At 35.9% G+C, this 16627-nt stretch overlaps 1 protein-coding gene across 1 annotated transcript in view; it reads left to right on the forward strand.

Annotated features, from left to right (window-relative positions):
• Nucleotides 1-16627, forward strand: part of DEK (DEK proto-oncogene) — a 29956-nt gene that overhangs the window by 2510 nt on the left and 10819 nt on the right. Inside the window, exons 3-7 of the mRNA XM_004273535.4 lie at nt 1673-1774; nt 2013-2122; nt 3473-3567; nt 4453-4573; nt 8820-9008. Coding sequence (XP_004273583.1) covers nt 1673-1774; nt 2013-2122; nt 3473-3567; nt 4453-4573; nt 8820-9008 — 617 coding nt within the window. The remainder of the gene's footprint in view (nt 1-1672; nt 1775-2012; nt 2123-3472; nt 3568-4452; nt 4574-8819; nt 9009-16627) is intronic.

Raw genomic sequence — 16627 nt, forward strand, 5'->3', positions numbered from 1 at the left:
GATAATACTGCCATTTTCTGAAAGGTAGAATTCATGAAGGTGAGTGAGTTTGGAGATGATTATGACTTCTGTTTCGGATGCCTTGAGTTTGGTGCCTGTAGGACATGAAGTGGAGCTGTTCAGTTGACAGCCTGAAGCTCAGGAGAAGGCTCTGGACTGGAGGTAGACCAGGAATGTCATTAGCTTATAGATGGTAATCAGCAGCAAGCAAAGGGCTTACATCACTCAGGGAAAGGAAGCGAAGTGGTCACCAGCGTTGCTTTAGGGTGCTTTCTTTCCTTGCCGCACACCATTGCCAGCATACACCTGCTGGAATCCCTTTCTTTTTACTAATTCTTTATGGGCAGATCCTTACGTCTCCAAATCTTACCTGTCCTTCAAAGCCAGATCCAGTGTTTTGGTCCTTTTTCCATAATCGAAAAAGAATTACTCTTTTATCAACTCAGAGAACTTTCAATTATATCTTTCTTAAAGTGTGTTATCATCTACTTTGGAGTATATTTGTGTCTCACGGACCCCAGTAGACATGATCTCTTTCAAGAAATATTCAGTTTCTTAATCTATTGATGCCTCCTTAGTATCTAGTGCAACTTGGCACAAAATAGGCATGCAGGTGAATGAGTGGAAGCACTTCCAGCAATCTATAGTGTCCTCTTATTTATCTGACTTTATCTCAGTCAGAAAGTAAGTGGGTTTTAGAAAATCCAGCCTAGGGACTACCCTGGTGGCTCAGTGGTTAAGAATCTGCCTGCCAGTGCAGGGGACACAGGTTCGAGCCCTGGTCCAGGAAGATCCCACATGCCTCAGAGCAGCTAAGCTCGTGTGCTACAACTACTGAGCCTGCGAGCCACAACTACTGAAGCCCGTGGGCCTAGAGCCCGTGCTCCGCAACAAGAGAAGCCACCGCAATGAGAAGCCTGGCACCGCAACTAGAGAGAGCCTGTGCGCAGCAGTGAAGACCTAACACAGCCAAAAATAAACAAAAGAAAATCCAGCATAATGTTTAAATTGTAAAATATATATATTACCTAGCTTAGGAAAAAAAAAGCGGTACGGACTAAACATTGCAAAACTTTTTTACAGGGTTTTATGACCATTATTATGAACATCATTTATTGAACTACAAAGTAATGCCCTCCCAATTGATTGCCTTAAATGTAAACTTGTAGAATTTTACCCTAGCCATAGTAACTCCAGGCTGCTCTGCCTTACTGTTGCTTTTCTTCTGTCAGCTTACTAAATTATTGCTTTGCCCTGAATATCTCTTGAAGTTCTTAAAATCTCAATCTAAACTTGCTGTTTTCTGATGTACGGTAAATGGAATCCCAATTAATAGAATTATGTCTAGTCAAATCGTAGGTTTAATGAGTACCTTGGTGATTTTTCACAAATAAAGTGACTGGACTTCCATAGCAATAATTGTAGCTGGATAGAAGTTTGTTTGCTTTCTGATTTTTTTTTTAAAAACTGGTTCCCCTGTGGGGTTGCCAGGTAAGTAAAATGTTACTTTTAAAAAACTTCAGCGACGCTATTAACTTATCACGTATTTTCATCTCTGTTGTATCATTTACTTCTCAAAATCATGCTCAGGAGAAGAGTTTATGTTTATGTAATAAAGTTAATACCTTCTTTAAGCTTTTTGTTATTTAAGAAGTATTAAATTGATTTCTAGAAAAGAGTCTCATCGTGGAAGGCAAGAGGGAAAAGAAAAAAGTAGAGAGGTTGACAATGCAAGTCTCTTCCTTGCAAAGAGAGCCATTTACAATTGCACAAGGTGAGTTTATGTTCCTTTCATTTTATAGTGAAAACGCCTAAATGTACAAAATGATGGATAGCAGTGCTTATTAGTTTTTAGTGTTTACTAAGTAGCAATATATAACTGGTGTAATTCTATTTAATTTGCCCTATTAGAACAAGTTATATGTAAATTATGCTGTAAAAAACAATTCTCATTAAATTAAATGTTCTAACACATAATGGGTATTTAACTTTAACATGGTATTTTTTCCTAGGAAAGGGGCAGAAACTTTGTGAAATTGAAAGGATACATTTTTTTCTGAGTAAGAAGAAAACGGATGAACTTAGAAATCTACATAAACTGCTTTACAACAGACCAGGCACAGTAAGACCTTTTTTATACCTTTTACCTAGTAGTATACTTATGTGTTAAAATACTTCACAATGGAAGCATAATTTTAGTTCTGGAAAGGACTTAAGCAATCAACTAGATCAATCTCCATACCATACAAGTGAGCCAGCTGACACACAGTTGAATGACTTATCACAGGACATGTAGCTGGATATTAGCCATTAGTATTTTAACATCCAGGGCTCTTCATACTGTAGTTGTTTTTAAGGCAAACTAAAATTTCACATTGTGAAATCAAAATTATGATTTTAGTGATTTTTAACTGTATTAGAAGAAATCTGTTTTTTGGATTTTTAAAAAATTAATTTATATTTATTCATTTATTTGTCTGTGCTGGGTCTTAGTTGTGGCACGCAGGAGCTAGTTCCCTGACCAGGGATCAAACCCAGGCACCCTGTATTGGGAGCACGAAGTCTAACCGCTGGACCACGAGGGACCTCCCTTTTTTGGATGTTTCTAACCATTCAGAAATAAATGATTACAGCATATTGTATCTCATTTTGAGGAAATATCTGTTAAATTAGGTGGTAATTTTTTGCCAGTGTTAGAATAAATCAGTGTTTCATTTACTGAATTACTATACTGTACACACAACTTCAGTATTTCATATAAGTGAGGAGACTTTGAGCTGTGAGTGGACAAAGTAAAGTTTGACATTGTTTGACTGTCTGAAGCATGGTAAAATTTATTTTCATGTGTGTTACCTCAGTCGACCCTGACAACAATCTAATCTACACAAGTCCCATTACTGCTAAATGGTATTAACTTTTGGAGGTGCTCTGTTCTTCTTAAAGAATCAATCCCTGACTTTCTGTTGGAAAATAAGAAATATTACTAGCAACTTGTATTATTTAAGGAAAGGACGTCATTTATTTTTTAATGTTATTTATTTATTTTGGCCACACCGCACGGCTTGTGGGATATTAGTTCCCTGACCAGGGACTGAACCCGGGCCCTTGGCAGTGAGAGCACGGAGCCCTAACCACTGGATCGCCAGGGAGTAGGCTGTCCTTTTAGTAACTTTCCACATTCCCTGGTGCTGTCAGGTAACATTTAGTTGTGGTTTTATAATTACTAGTAAAAATTCCCAGATGAAATTCATTTCAATTCAAATTGTTATTTTCAAAGAATTGAGTTTGAACACTTTATAATGTTAATATTTTAGTAGCAAATACAGTTTTCCAATGTGAAGAAAAAATGTTGAATACACCAATATTGTAGTGTGGAGACAGGTGTGAAAATAAGGTGTTGGCTTTGAAATTTTTCTTGTGTACATTACTGGGTAATAAATAGTAGCATTAATAATAGGAGAAACATTTTCAGGTGTCCTCATTAAAGAAGAATGTGGGTCAGTTCAGTGGATTTCCATTTGAAAAAGGAAGTATCCAATATAAAAAGAAGGAAGAAATGTTGAAAAAGTAAGTTATTTTTATAAATATCATAGTTAATGTGCTTCACACTTAATTTTAAACATTTAAATATAACTGCCCTTACATTTTCAGTAGACTGATGATTCTTTGCTTTAAATTCCAAGAGCATGTCATCATAAAGTATTAACTATTTCTGGTAAATAGCGGCTGTCAAGATTATTGAAAACTCAAAAGACATTTCTGTTTCTTAGAAGAATGATACAGGTAAATCATTCACACAGTCCAAAATTCAGGAGGTCCAAAGGAAATGTAGTGAAAACTCTTCCATTCCTGTTCCCTGCCAGCCACTCTGTTCTCCCACTTATAGGTACCACTTAAACTATTTTGAAGTTAATCAACTTGATAGAAATCATTTCCATTCTAATGCAAACAAGATGATATATTCTTTAAAAAAATTTTTTTTAATGTGATGATATATTCTTATAAGAGTTTTTGTTTGTTAAGTCACCTGTAGTTTAAAAACTCTAAGTATTAAAGGTCATTACCTATACCTTCTTTGAGACATTGTCAGTAGGAATACTCGGGAAAATGTGTTGTTTAATCAGTCACCAGCCAGAAGAATTAACAAGTCTGTGAATTTTATAGTATTGAAAACTTTAGGTTATATTTCAGTGAACTAAGTGAATTTATTTTCATACCACCTTTAAGAGTTAATTGGTAAATGATGTTTTCCATTTATTAATAATTACATCTGGTTGTATTTTGTGCAGTAGTCAAGATTATCGGGAGTACTTCTAAGATTCAGAGAAACATTGGCTGTTTTCTTAATATTTGTGGCTGAGCCAGTTTGGTTAGCTATTATCTTTATATTGTGGAGAATGTTTATAAACTTTCCTACATAATCACATTGGTTTCTTCCATTTTCTGTTTCAGATTTAGAAATGCCATGTTAAAGAGCATCTGCGAGGTTCTTGATTTGGAGCGATCAGGTGTAAATAGTGAACTGGTGAAAAGGATCTTGAATTTCTTAATGCATCCAAAGCCTTCTGGCAAAGTGAGGATCACTTTTTACTATTTCAGTAACAAATCAGTTATTTGTAGTGTCTCCATTCTCTTTTTTTCTGGAACATTTTAATTAGCATTGCTGTCAACATTCAGTAATATCTTTTACATTCAAAGAATATGCCTTCCGTTGACATATCTGCAACAATTTCATGACAGAAATAACATCTACGGATGTGTTCTCCCTTATCAGATGTAAAGGATGTAAGATTAAGAAAAATAATTGTTAACTAAATGTCAAATGGGACAGAAATACAAAGGAAGTATCCAGAGTTATGTATATAGAAGGCACTTGAAGGACAGAAACAGGTTGAGCTGAGGGTGAGGTGTTGGGCTGGTGAGGGAGAGTGTGCGACCTATAATCAGATCAGGAAAGGCAAGATGGTGTATTAAAGCTGGATATTTACTAGATACTGGAATAAGGTTATGAGAAAGTGACAGAAAAAAGCTGGCTCTTTGAAGTTTCTTGGACTGTATTTCCAGAATCATCAAGAGAGCCCAGGAGCTGGACAGGGAAGTAAAAGTCTTACAGTTTTCCCTACTCTTCTAAAATCTGGATTAGGTTTGCCCTGATTGTTCAACAGTAACAAAGGACATCACTGAGTTAAAATGTTTATTGAAGTGTTAATTATATGACCTTGCATTTTCAGTTTGTTTTCAATCTTTTAGCAAATATTTTCATATTTTCTCATTTTGATAGGAAAGAAATTGGGAAGAGATCTAGAGGGCCTAGGAGTTCAGGGGAACACCATCAGTGAGGGGAGAAGGGCATTAAGATTAGAAATCAGAAAATAGCTCTGGGACTTTATTTTTGTCTGCTCTTGGTCCTGTTGACCATTAGCTGGATAGTGATACTTAAGGATATTTTTGTCATACAGCCACAAACTGAAGGCATATGGTAATGCGAGAGGAGGGGTTTTAGTTGATTTATTTAAAAGATGAGTTTGAACACTATTTCCCCAGAAGCAGTTACTAAGTTGCCTGAGATATGAGGGATATGTTTATATTCAACGTTTCCTCAGTGATTTTCAAGTGTGTTAGTCTCAAGACCCCATTACCCTTTTAAAATCAATGAGGGCCTCAAGAGCTTTTGTTTATGTGGGTTATTTTGATATTTACTGTATTCTGAATTAAAACTGAAAAGTTCTAAAATAACAGGCTCACTACATGTTAACAAAAGTAATATCTGTATGAAAAATAACTATACTGTACAAAATTTTAATGAGAAGAACGGCCTTCTGTTTTTGCAAATCTGTTTATGTCTGTCTTAAGAGAAGACAGCTCTCTACTCATTTGCTTCTGCATTTCCTTCTGTTGCAATGTATTGATTTGCTTGAAGTACATGAAGAAAATCCAGCCACACACAGCTGTGTATCTAGAAAAAGGAAGGATGTTTTAAAAACCCTTTCAGTTAATTATGGATAGTCTCCTTTGATATAACACCAAAACTCCACAGTGGGGAGGTTCTTAAAGGTTAGTTGTAATGTATCTAAAACCATGTTAATAAACTTGGACCTTTTACCTATGCATATTTTGTAATATGCACTCTCCATTTGGAAAATGTTGGTTCCCTGAATTATGCATATCTTCCAAATGCTGGCGCATTTCATTGAACACTGTCAAAAAGTCACATTCATTAATATAACCTTTGTCTCATCAGAAAAAAATATCTTTAGGTATTGGGAGGCTGTCAGTTCCATGATAGTGGATGTGAACTTTCCAAAATTTTAATTTTCACTTGAAATTTTGAAATTTATCATTGGCAATACATACTGTCAGGTTTCTTTTGAGGTGACAGGCTCACATTTATTTCTGAGACTATGTCTGTCAAATACCTAAGTCTGAATAGGCATAGTTTTTTAATTATTCTTTTAAAAATGATATTCCATGAAAAAAGGTAGCTTAGTTCACTGCTCAGTTGTGCAAGTGCTTTTCTTTGAGGAGATCAGTGAACTTCCTTATGTAGCCAAAGTACTCTGTGTGTAGCTCTGATTTTGTTATACAGATATTATAAAGACATGTACTCAAAGGTTGAGAGTTAACACAGTATTTACTGTTTCATCAAGAACTGGTGGGTGGTTGTGAGGAGTATGACTACAAACACAGTTTGCTGCCTCCATCTCGATAAGGTACCTTTGCTTTTTGCACAATTACTACAAATGTCAACGCAGTGAAAAGAGTGAATAAATAATGCCCTGGTATTATTATGAAAATAGTTCTGACCTTTTGGACTTCTGGAAAGGTCTCAGGAAACCGCAGGTTCCATGAACCAGACTTTGAGCACCACTGTTTTATCCTTTTTATGGAATCTTACTCTTACATCCATTTTTCATATCTGATTCTGTGATGATTACTCCTTAGTCTAATGGTATCAGTCTCAAGCTATTTTCTGTGCTACCATATGCTTCCATCATTTGAGGAAAACACTATAAAGTCATTAATACTAATTTTTTCTGCTCTAGGATAGTCTTAAAATTATTGATTTAACATTGTTTTACTATCTTTTTGTACTTCTAGTTTGACTGTTAATCAGATTTTGTTTCCAAAAAGGGATGATGCTCTTGACATTGGATTCTGATTAATAGATTCAGCTATTTTTAGAACCAGTATAGGAAAGCTCTAAGGCATTTATATATTATTACTTTTTAAAAATGAAAGTCTCTTCGTTTATTTTTAGAAGTTGCATTTTCTTGATGGGTTTCTTGAATGATGCAACATTCTTTCACTTTCTTGTATAAATTTATCCAGCACCCATTCCAGTCCTCATCTTACTGATTTCACATACAGATTATATTCTTATAACCTGCATCTGGTTTCTGAGCTGACATAGGGATATCACATTTTTCAAATATATTCATGTCTTGGATTTCATTTAGTGAGTAGTGAGAGTTTGGACGGTGAGTTACCTTTTCTCCAAACAAGCATATCAAAGAATTTATCCAGATGGATTTGGTTCCTGGTAATAGGTGGTAATGGCAGTAGTTCACATAACAAGGTTATCTGTATACATTCTAGGAGGTTTCTTGTGGAGAACCTCTCTGAGAAATATCTTTGGTCCACTGACTTATTTTCTGGAGGTACCTAGATTGGCTGTTTCCCAGTCTGTCTTTAGAGAAGGGTAGGTTGTTTGGGCAAGCTAGAGGCTGTCCTGTGGGTTGTAGATAGCCTGAAAATGCCATATTACACAAAGCAACCACCTTTTCTTAATTTTTGTACAGGTAACATTGACCCCTAAGACTGAAATTTCCTGGAAGAGAAGGGACCTGTGGTTCTGCTAGTTTCATGAGACATGCTTAGAGTTACCAGTAACATTTACACAATCGCATATCTTAAGGTTACGTTACAGAATTTTCCTTATTGTAGAAAATAACATAGGCAAAAATAAAGACAAAAGATGCCCATGATTTTAGAAGTAAATAATTTTAATTCCTTAGTCTTTTCAGATCCTTTATGCAAGGTTATTTTATAGTTTTCAATTTCAGAAGTTAGTAAATACTCCCCTAAGAAAGCATTTAAAAATTAAATTTTTTAGTTAATTAAATTATTTTCCTCATGTGATCTCTGCTTTTTAAATATACATGGTTTAATTGAATATCAGAGTAATGGCAGGGGCACTTATTCTGTGGTTCTTAATTCATTTCATAATTAACATACTCAACACTTATTGCATATTTAAAATCATCAGTGAGAATATAATCCTGGCATTATTGAAAGTAGAACCCATAGGTAATATGAATATAAACTATATGTTTCATCAATTCAAGATGTGTAAAGTGAGGTTTTATTTCCTTTATGGATGATTCCTCCTGGTCGATTAGTGGGTCCCCTAAAGCAAGAAGGCAGTGACAGTTTTAATGCTCGTAGGAGTGAAATAAATAGCAAGTCTAACTGCAGATATCATCTTGATGAAGTATAAACAAATATCTGAACTTAACACAGTGTGCACTTGGGCTTCTAGTCCCATATCAGAATGTAGAACACATACTTCTTTCAAATATGTGAAGAGTCTCTTGCCTAGAACCTAAGGTTCTGAAAAAATGAAAGGGTGTTGGTAGTGCAGACAAAAAGGTTGATTTGACACGTGAAGTTAAAGATGAATTCTCTGTAAAGCTGCTAAGCTTGGAAATAAAATTTCTTGAGACAGGAACAAGAAGAATTGAGTTGAGAAGTAGTTATCAAAAAGACGTGATTGACTTGGAAATATAATAGCTCATTGATGTTATCCTTATTTTATGCAGCCATTGCCAAAATCTAAAAAAACTTCTAGCAAAGGCAACAAGAAGGAACGGAACAGTTCTGGAATGTCCAGGAAAGCTAAGCGAACCAAATGTCCTGAAATTCTGTCAGATGAATCTAGCAGTGATGAAGAGGAAAAGAAAAACAAAGAAGAGTCTTCAGATGATGAAGATAAAGAAAGTGAAGAGGAGGTAAAATGTTGGGGTTTTTTCCTCATTTCTTTCCATGGAGAGAGTTAAATACTCCTGCTATATAATAGATTAAGACAGAAAGCATAGATTTGAAGGAACTATATGTGTACCATGTTGGTTGTTTTTAATTCCAAAGACACAGAAAGGATTAAGTGTAAACCCTTTCTTTCCCTTAAGGAGCTTTTAGTTTTATTGCCATGCCAGAGTGTAAGAGTTGGAAAAGAATGAAGTTGCTGTGCACTGTGTTTGAGCTGGACCTTGAAGGCTAGAGTAGGTAAATGAAGGGGGAGGAGTACATATCCTGACAGGAACACAAAGGAGACTTTTAAAGAAATTTTTCATAGTGTATTAATACTTTATGATTGACTTGTACCATTTTATTCTGCTTTATGCAAAAAGCAAGGGGTTTAAGGACCACCGTTTTATCTCAGTTTGGGATTATTTAATGAGACTAGTGGCATTTGAAGTTTATTTGATTGGTGGGCAAATTTTGTGTCACTTAGGAATGCCTGTCAGTTTCTTTTACTTGGCAGTATTTATAAAATGTTGAGAATGTTTAGTTTCCGAAGAAAAACTTTGGGAAGCGGAGAGCTGCTGAACCATGTAAGGGGTTAACTTTACCTCTCCTTAATATGTATCTTCAATCAAGTAGATGAGGGAGAGGGTACAAGGAGGTGATTTCCTGTTATTGTTAACAGTGTTTTGCTGGCTCTATTTTGACTTGTTTTGGTGCTCTCTTTAATGATCAGAACTTGCTCTGTAAATTGGGTAATCCCCCTTGTCTTATGTAGGGGCTTGATTAATGTGGCTTGACATTTTGGACCAAGATGATTCTTTGGTGTTGGAGGGGGCTGTCTTGTGCATTGCAGAGTATTTGTTCACTAGATGCTGGTAGCACATCCCTGCCCCCAGCCTCCAGCTGTGAAAACCAAAACTGTCTCTAGACATTGCCAAATGTCCCCTGAGGGCAAAATCACCTTCAGTTGATAACTGCTGGATTAGAGAGAATAAAGATGTGGTGAACTGTGATTTTATAGGTGTGCATTTTGTGTATACTTGTCTTTAGGTATTTAAAATCCATGCTTGTTTTAAGGTCAGATTTTATAAAGACTTCTATAAAGCTAAGTATAGAATGCTTCATAATTTTAAAAAGGATACTACAGATCCAGCAGGTGTTTCATAACTAGTATCTTAATATATTTTTGGTATGAAGGAAGATGAGTAATCTGAGCACTAGGGTTTTTATGGAATAGATTTTAAGGACATGTAGGAGGAAAACGTGTTATTTATATGTGAATATAAATAGTGGCAATTTTGCAGTAATAGATTTCCTCATTCAGCAAATTTTGGGTTATCTACTATTGTGTATTCACTACGCACGCTTCCCAAGACCTTTTTAAAGGCAGACTTAAAGCATGAAAAGTTGTCGTAGAATATAAACATCTAATTTTTTTTGTAGAAGCAAGATGATTAGCATGGCCTTTGGAAACTGGGTTCAAATCCCAGCTGTACTCTGATTGTCACTGTTTGACTTTGGGCAAGTTACTTGTAAATTCTGTACCTCAGTTTCCCACCTTTAAAATGGGGATAATGATAGTACCAGCCTCCAAGGGTTGTATTAAGTGCCTTTATTTAAAGCACTTAAGAGTAGTACTTGGCACAAGTACTATATAAGTATTAGCTGCTGCTATTACTATTAGTATTAAGATGACATTTTACCATATGCAAGATTTATAAATCCAGTCTTCTTGTCATTACTAAGGTGCAGGTTAAAAAGTGAGGATATTTTACACTCGTTTTCTCATTTGCTTTCCAGATTATTGTCCCTTTGTTCTGAATAGAGTTAGTTGACATCTGTGAATGTAGATGACTCCTGATTTATAACCATATTGGTTCCTGGATAATGATCACAAATGGAACTGTCCCACTACAGATCAAAGCCTTTCTTTCTTCATTGCCTTAAATGAGGATCATTTGCTAGAAACCCAGGTCAAATGATGAAAATCCATGGAGAAAAAAAAAACACAAAAATGCCTTTCAGACATTAAGTATGTAAAGCCACACAATCCAAAAGCTATATCATAATGCTCTGTTTTCTGCTTTGGTTTTTCTACTTGGACTGGTATTGACAGACTTCATAAAATATAATGCCAGTAAAATCTAGACTGAGAAATCTTTTCTTTTCCTGATAAATCACCCTCTAGCAAACATAGGTATTCTTCATTGCTTTAAAGACTCCTTCAAATTTAGGGCCATCCTCCTCAAAAACTTTATTGCTGATTCCATTGCTGTGAAAGGCTCTGATTGCCTTTGAAAGGTAAGTGTTGGCAGGAAGGATAGTATTTCTATAGTAACTTTGTTTTCCCTTATTCTGTTTTTTTGAGGAGTCTGTTAAGTGGCATCCTTGTTAGGGACTTCATAAACTGAGGTATTTTTGGTCAGTACTATGAAAGGACCTCTTTTCTAAGAGGCTATACAGAGGAATTGCAGGTTGATTGGAAAAGTTGAGGATTGCTTATAGATGTAATTTTTTTTTTTTTTTTTTTGTGGTACGCGGGCCTCTCACTGTTGTGGTCTCTCCCGTTGCGGAGCACAGGCTCCGGATGCGCAGGCACAGCGGCCATGGCTCACGGGCCCAGCTGCTCTGCGGCATGTGGGATCTTCCCGGACCGGGGCACAAACCCGTGTCCCCTGCATCGGCAGGTGGACTCTCAACCACTGCGCCACCAGGGAAGCCCTATAGATGTAATGTTTTTTGCAGATTTTTTTTCATGGAAAATTACTGGGTTAATATTATTTATTTTTATTTCCTGAAATGAATTTTTCCTTCATAGATAAGAGTTCTCCCTGTTAAGATCAGCTGCTTGTTCTATTTTAGATTCTTAGAGTAAATAACTGAACTTGTTTCTTGTTTCCTCTGTAAATTGAGAGCTTTGGACCAAATAATCTGTATCATATTGCTGAAGTCAGAAGTTTTAAGCAGAAATCCAGTTCAAGTTATAGTTGTTCATTAGCCAGTTACATGAGGCTGAATATCATTCACCTGCTACTTTCCATATTTAGCTGTGTGAAAGAGTAGGATAGTTAATTTATAATAAGTAAATATTATTTTAAAATGTATGTTTGAAATCACTGAAAACTGCAGTTGAAACAGAATTGACAGGGTTTTTGTTTTTCTTTTTAAGTCTTTTATATGAAATATGTCACATTTAGCATGTTAGCCAGCAATTGCTAAGACATTTTGTTTGAGGTTCTCTGTACCTATACCTCTGTTTCTATGATATGCAGCGAGCGGTTCCCAGTGATTTTTAATTCTCTTTTTCTTTAGAATTAATTCACATAAGGAGGTACTTTCTGAGTGTGACCTGGGTAATAATTCCTTTATAAAAGAGCTGGTCTAAACTTCTTTATCACCTTGGCTCTTGGACATTTGCTTACTTAGGGCAGTAGAAGGAGAGCAATTTGGAACCAGGAAGAAACTGATAGATGAGATTTCTTTAGAATGAGAGAATAGAGGTTTAATTATTTTCTGTAAACTTATTATGAAAATCAACTGATTTACACATTGGAGTAGATCTTTAGGGGAGGATTCCTGAAATGAACCAGTGAGATTAAACCATACTCAGGCATGCCGTTCACAACAGGTATTACCTTAGGTACAGAGAAATTATTGAGAGTACAGAAAAAAGAACGGAGAAGCAGTGCTCTCCACGTTAGAGAAAACAATTCTAATTATATTTTAGACCCTTAAAAGCTAGCTTAATGCTTCTTCAGTTTTTGTTTCCTAGTGTTTTTATAAATACTCTTTATCTCTAGGAAAGTATAAAACAAACTATAGATATTTACTTTGTGAGTATTGAATTTATCTGAATGTTCCCAGATACATCAGGAATATCTTCAGCTCTGAATACTTAAAAGCCCTACTGATAATGTCCAAAACAGGAGTTCCCTTTTTCTTTCAGGACAAGAAGTCCGCAGAGAGGCAATTCTGGGCCAGTAGAGTGGCTCAAGAAAGGTACTAAGAATTTGGGGACTGTCTCTTCCTGAGCCACCATCTTTACATGTGGCATTAAACCTCATGATCTCAGGATGATTGTTTTACCTTTAGGCATTGTATCCCTGTTCCAGATAAAAAAAGAGTAAAGGGATTTCTTCTAGTGATGTTTTGGCTTTTCCCCCACTGGCAGGGATACCTTTTACCAGAGATCTCCAGGTACATCTCATTGGCCAGAACTTTTTACCCAGCCACCTCTAGTTGTAGGGGAGGCTAGTAAGACCCAAGTGTTAGCTTTCCTGCGTCTATAAGAGGAAGGCAGATAAAAAGTGTGGTGTTGAGTGAGCCATCCTACAATGTTTACCAAGTGAGAGAAATTTTCAGTTATAGTTTTGATAAACATTTGGGCCATTTGAGAAATTATTTGGTAGTGGTGGGAGGGTGAACGTGAAAGCTTTGTTAGTCCTTAAATATGTTCTAAAAAATAAGAATTCCCCCATCTCAATCTGATCAGAGGAATTACAGAATTATATAAACTATTGAAACCTTTTGTTGGAAGGCAAAATTGAATAATTACCATAATAAAATCTGTTTAGGGTTAAACTTGCTTTCATAATCTTTTGTGGAATATAGCAAGGTTTGCACATTCTTTACTCTTGGCACTCTTGAGTTTTCTCAGCCAAGTTGTTAAAAGAATAGTGTATTTTAAGCTAATACTTATTTTGTTCATCTGTTCACCCAGTACAACCTTTCTGCTGTGAGGACAGGATTCTGGCTCTGTGACAGGCGTCTTTTTTGGAGACCCTCCTTCAATAGCCCTGCTGCCTATAAAAGATAGGTAAGCCTTCTCCCAAGAATTTTTTTTTGCCTTCCTTCAAAAAGTGCTCGTGTCATTCCTCTGATTCTATACCTTCACGGTTATCAGACACATGGAAAATCTCCTTCAAATTTTAAAAAATTTATATTACTACAGTACATTGTAAAAAGTTTAGATGACAGTACGTTGTACTACCTGAAATTGATGGCAGCTCTCAGTTTTATCTGTTTCCCTTTAGCATGTAAAAAATACCTACAGTGCTGGATGGTCCTGATTGAACCACTCACAGCATATTCAAAAATGGCAAGCCAGAATCTTAGAAATAAATCCTATGAGAATTTGGAAACTAGCTTTTTCTTTTTCACCTAATTTTTTCCCATACATTTTGCTAAAAGACTCACAGTCTTGCCTCCTATTTGATTAAATAACAAAGGTGTTAAATATCATAAGTACTTCCAAGGTTTTTGCTTTATAATGCCACGTACTGTGTTTAATTACTGAAATATTCAGAATATTTTTAAAAAGACTTAAAATAGGGGGCCAGTACTTGGTTTTTAATGTAATCACTTTTCGATTGCTCAGTTCAATAAATTGAGAGTGTGCTAAGTGCTGTTGGGGTTACAGAAAATATTTTCCTACCCAAATACCATTTCATTGACGCTTAATATAGGATTTCAAAAGAAAGAGAATCTCTCTGTTGATGAGTGAAAGCTTTGGGGAGAGATGGAAGAATTACCAATTGAAATTGACCTTGGGGATAGAAAGGAAAGTTGGACACATGAACAGAGATGGAGAGTAGGAAAGTACTGTGACAGACATGCTTGTTTGTGGTTAGGTAGTTTGTCCAGAAGTAAAGCGGTTAGAGATGAAGCTAGAGCAACGTACCTTGAAGCCAGACTATAGAGAACCCACGTGGTTGGGCATGGCTGTGTAATACAACCTTTGGGGGTAGATTGATCATTCTCCTTCCTTCAGAATGGTTGTCTTATTCTACCTGAGCATTTTGCTAAGTGGGGAAAAGAGACATGGCCTCTGTCTTCCGGGAACTGACAGTCTATCTGGGGAGAAGTACCACTCATTCCATAAGCATTTATTGGTATGTAACAAGGAGGATACTATTGAGATCTGCTGTGTACCATGTACTTTCACATCTTCTTATTTAGTCTTGACTCCATGAGAGAAGGTGATATATATCCTCATTTTTGTACTTTGAGGATATAATAAATAACGAACTTTCCAGAGCTTTAGGTCATACTTTTTGTCTTCAGTTCTATGTCCAAATCTGATTTTAAGCAGTAGCTTTAGGAAAGTTAATATGGGCATATATCCACTTCTGCTGGAAAAAATTTAAAACTAAAAGCTATTGACATAAAGGATCCTATTGATCTCTTTATCTGGCTCTGCCTTTTCCCTATATGTCTCCAGTAGTTCATGATCTAGACTAGGAGTTGGCAGACTATGGCCTGTATGCCAGATCCGTTTTTTTGGTACAGCCGAGAAGCTAAGAATGGTTTTTCCATTGTTTAAATATTTGTAAAAAAAAAAAGGTGAATGTACAACAATGACCATATGAACCAGCAAAAGCTAAAATATTTACTGTCTGGCACTTCATAGAAAAGGCTTGGTGACAGATCTAGACCATATATTTCTCTCATTTTACTGTGGTGCTTTTAAAAAATACATGGGTCCCCAGGCCGCACACTTGATTTTTTTTCTCTCTCTCTTAAATGTACAACCTATTTAGGTAAGTTGTGCCAGAAGACTGATACTAAAAATCAAGAAGTTTGGCTAACTGCTATTGATAGAAAAAATGTTTGTCTTAGCAAGCAGAGTGATTCTAATGAAATAGAACCTCAGGGTTGGAATAGATCGTTAAAGTTATCTAGTCTTCAAGGATCTTTTCCCATCCCAGTTTTCCAAATAATTACATAGCAACTGCTGTGTGCCAGTTCTAAGCTCTGCAGTGGAGATCAAGAGACAAATAAGAGTCTCTGTGTTAAGCCGTTCAATCTAGTTGGTAGGAGGGGAGAGGTCAAAGATTAGGAGGGAGAAAGTACAGTAAGGTATAACTTAAGAGCTAAGAAAGTGGTTTGCTCAAGATGGAGTATTTAACTCTTTCTAGAGGCAGGTAGGGAGCAAAGATCCAGACAGGGAAACGTCATAGGAAGTAGCAATTTGATCTGAGCCTTAAAGGATAAACAGGAGAGGTTGGCATAACAAAAGAAAGATTTGGAGAAAACTATGCAAAATTGGATTACACCAAAGGCCCATCTTGGCTTCAAAAAAAAAAAAAATTTTTTTTTAGAGAAATGATCTTGAGCCCATACAAAGTTAGGAGGTGAGGGCCAGAGACAGCCCTGATACTGAGTTTGGTTGTCCTTTGTTGCCCTTCTATATTTTCTGCCAACATTTTTTATTCATTGTTATTATCAGTAACATTTGTCTGTAACAGAAAAAGTTAAATTTAACAGTATGATAAATAGATTATTATATCATTGACTTACTGCATTGGTTTAGTTCAGTAGTTTCACCTCTGGCTTAAAGAAATACATAGGTACATTAGTCATTTCTGTAAGCAACTAATGCAGCAGGAGGCACACTGAATTTAATCAAGGTCTTGCTTCTTACTAGCTGTAAGACATTGGCTCACTTAACTACACAGATAAATTTTCCTTATTTATAATGAGATCAACTGTCTGGATTTTTTGTGTGTGTGCTTTGTTTTGTTTTTTAGGTCATAGATCGTGTATGTGAAAATAGTGCTATACAAATGCCTTTTTTCTTTTTCCTTTTAATTACATTTTTAAC

Source organism: Orcinus orca, chromosome 10, assembly GCF_937001465.1.
Source record: "Orcinus orca chromosome 10, mOrcOrc1.1, whole genome shotgun sequence".
NCBI lineage: Eukaryota > Metazoa > Chordata > Mammalia > Artiodactyla > Delphinidae > Orcinus > Orcinus orca.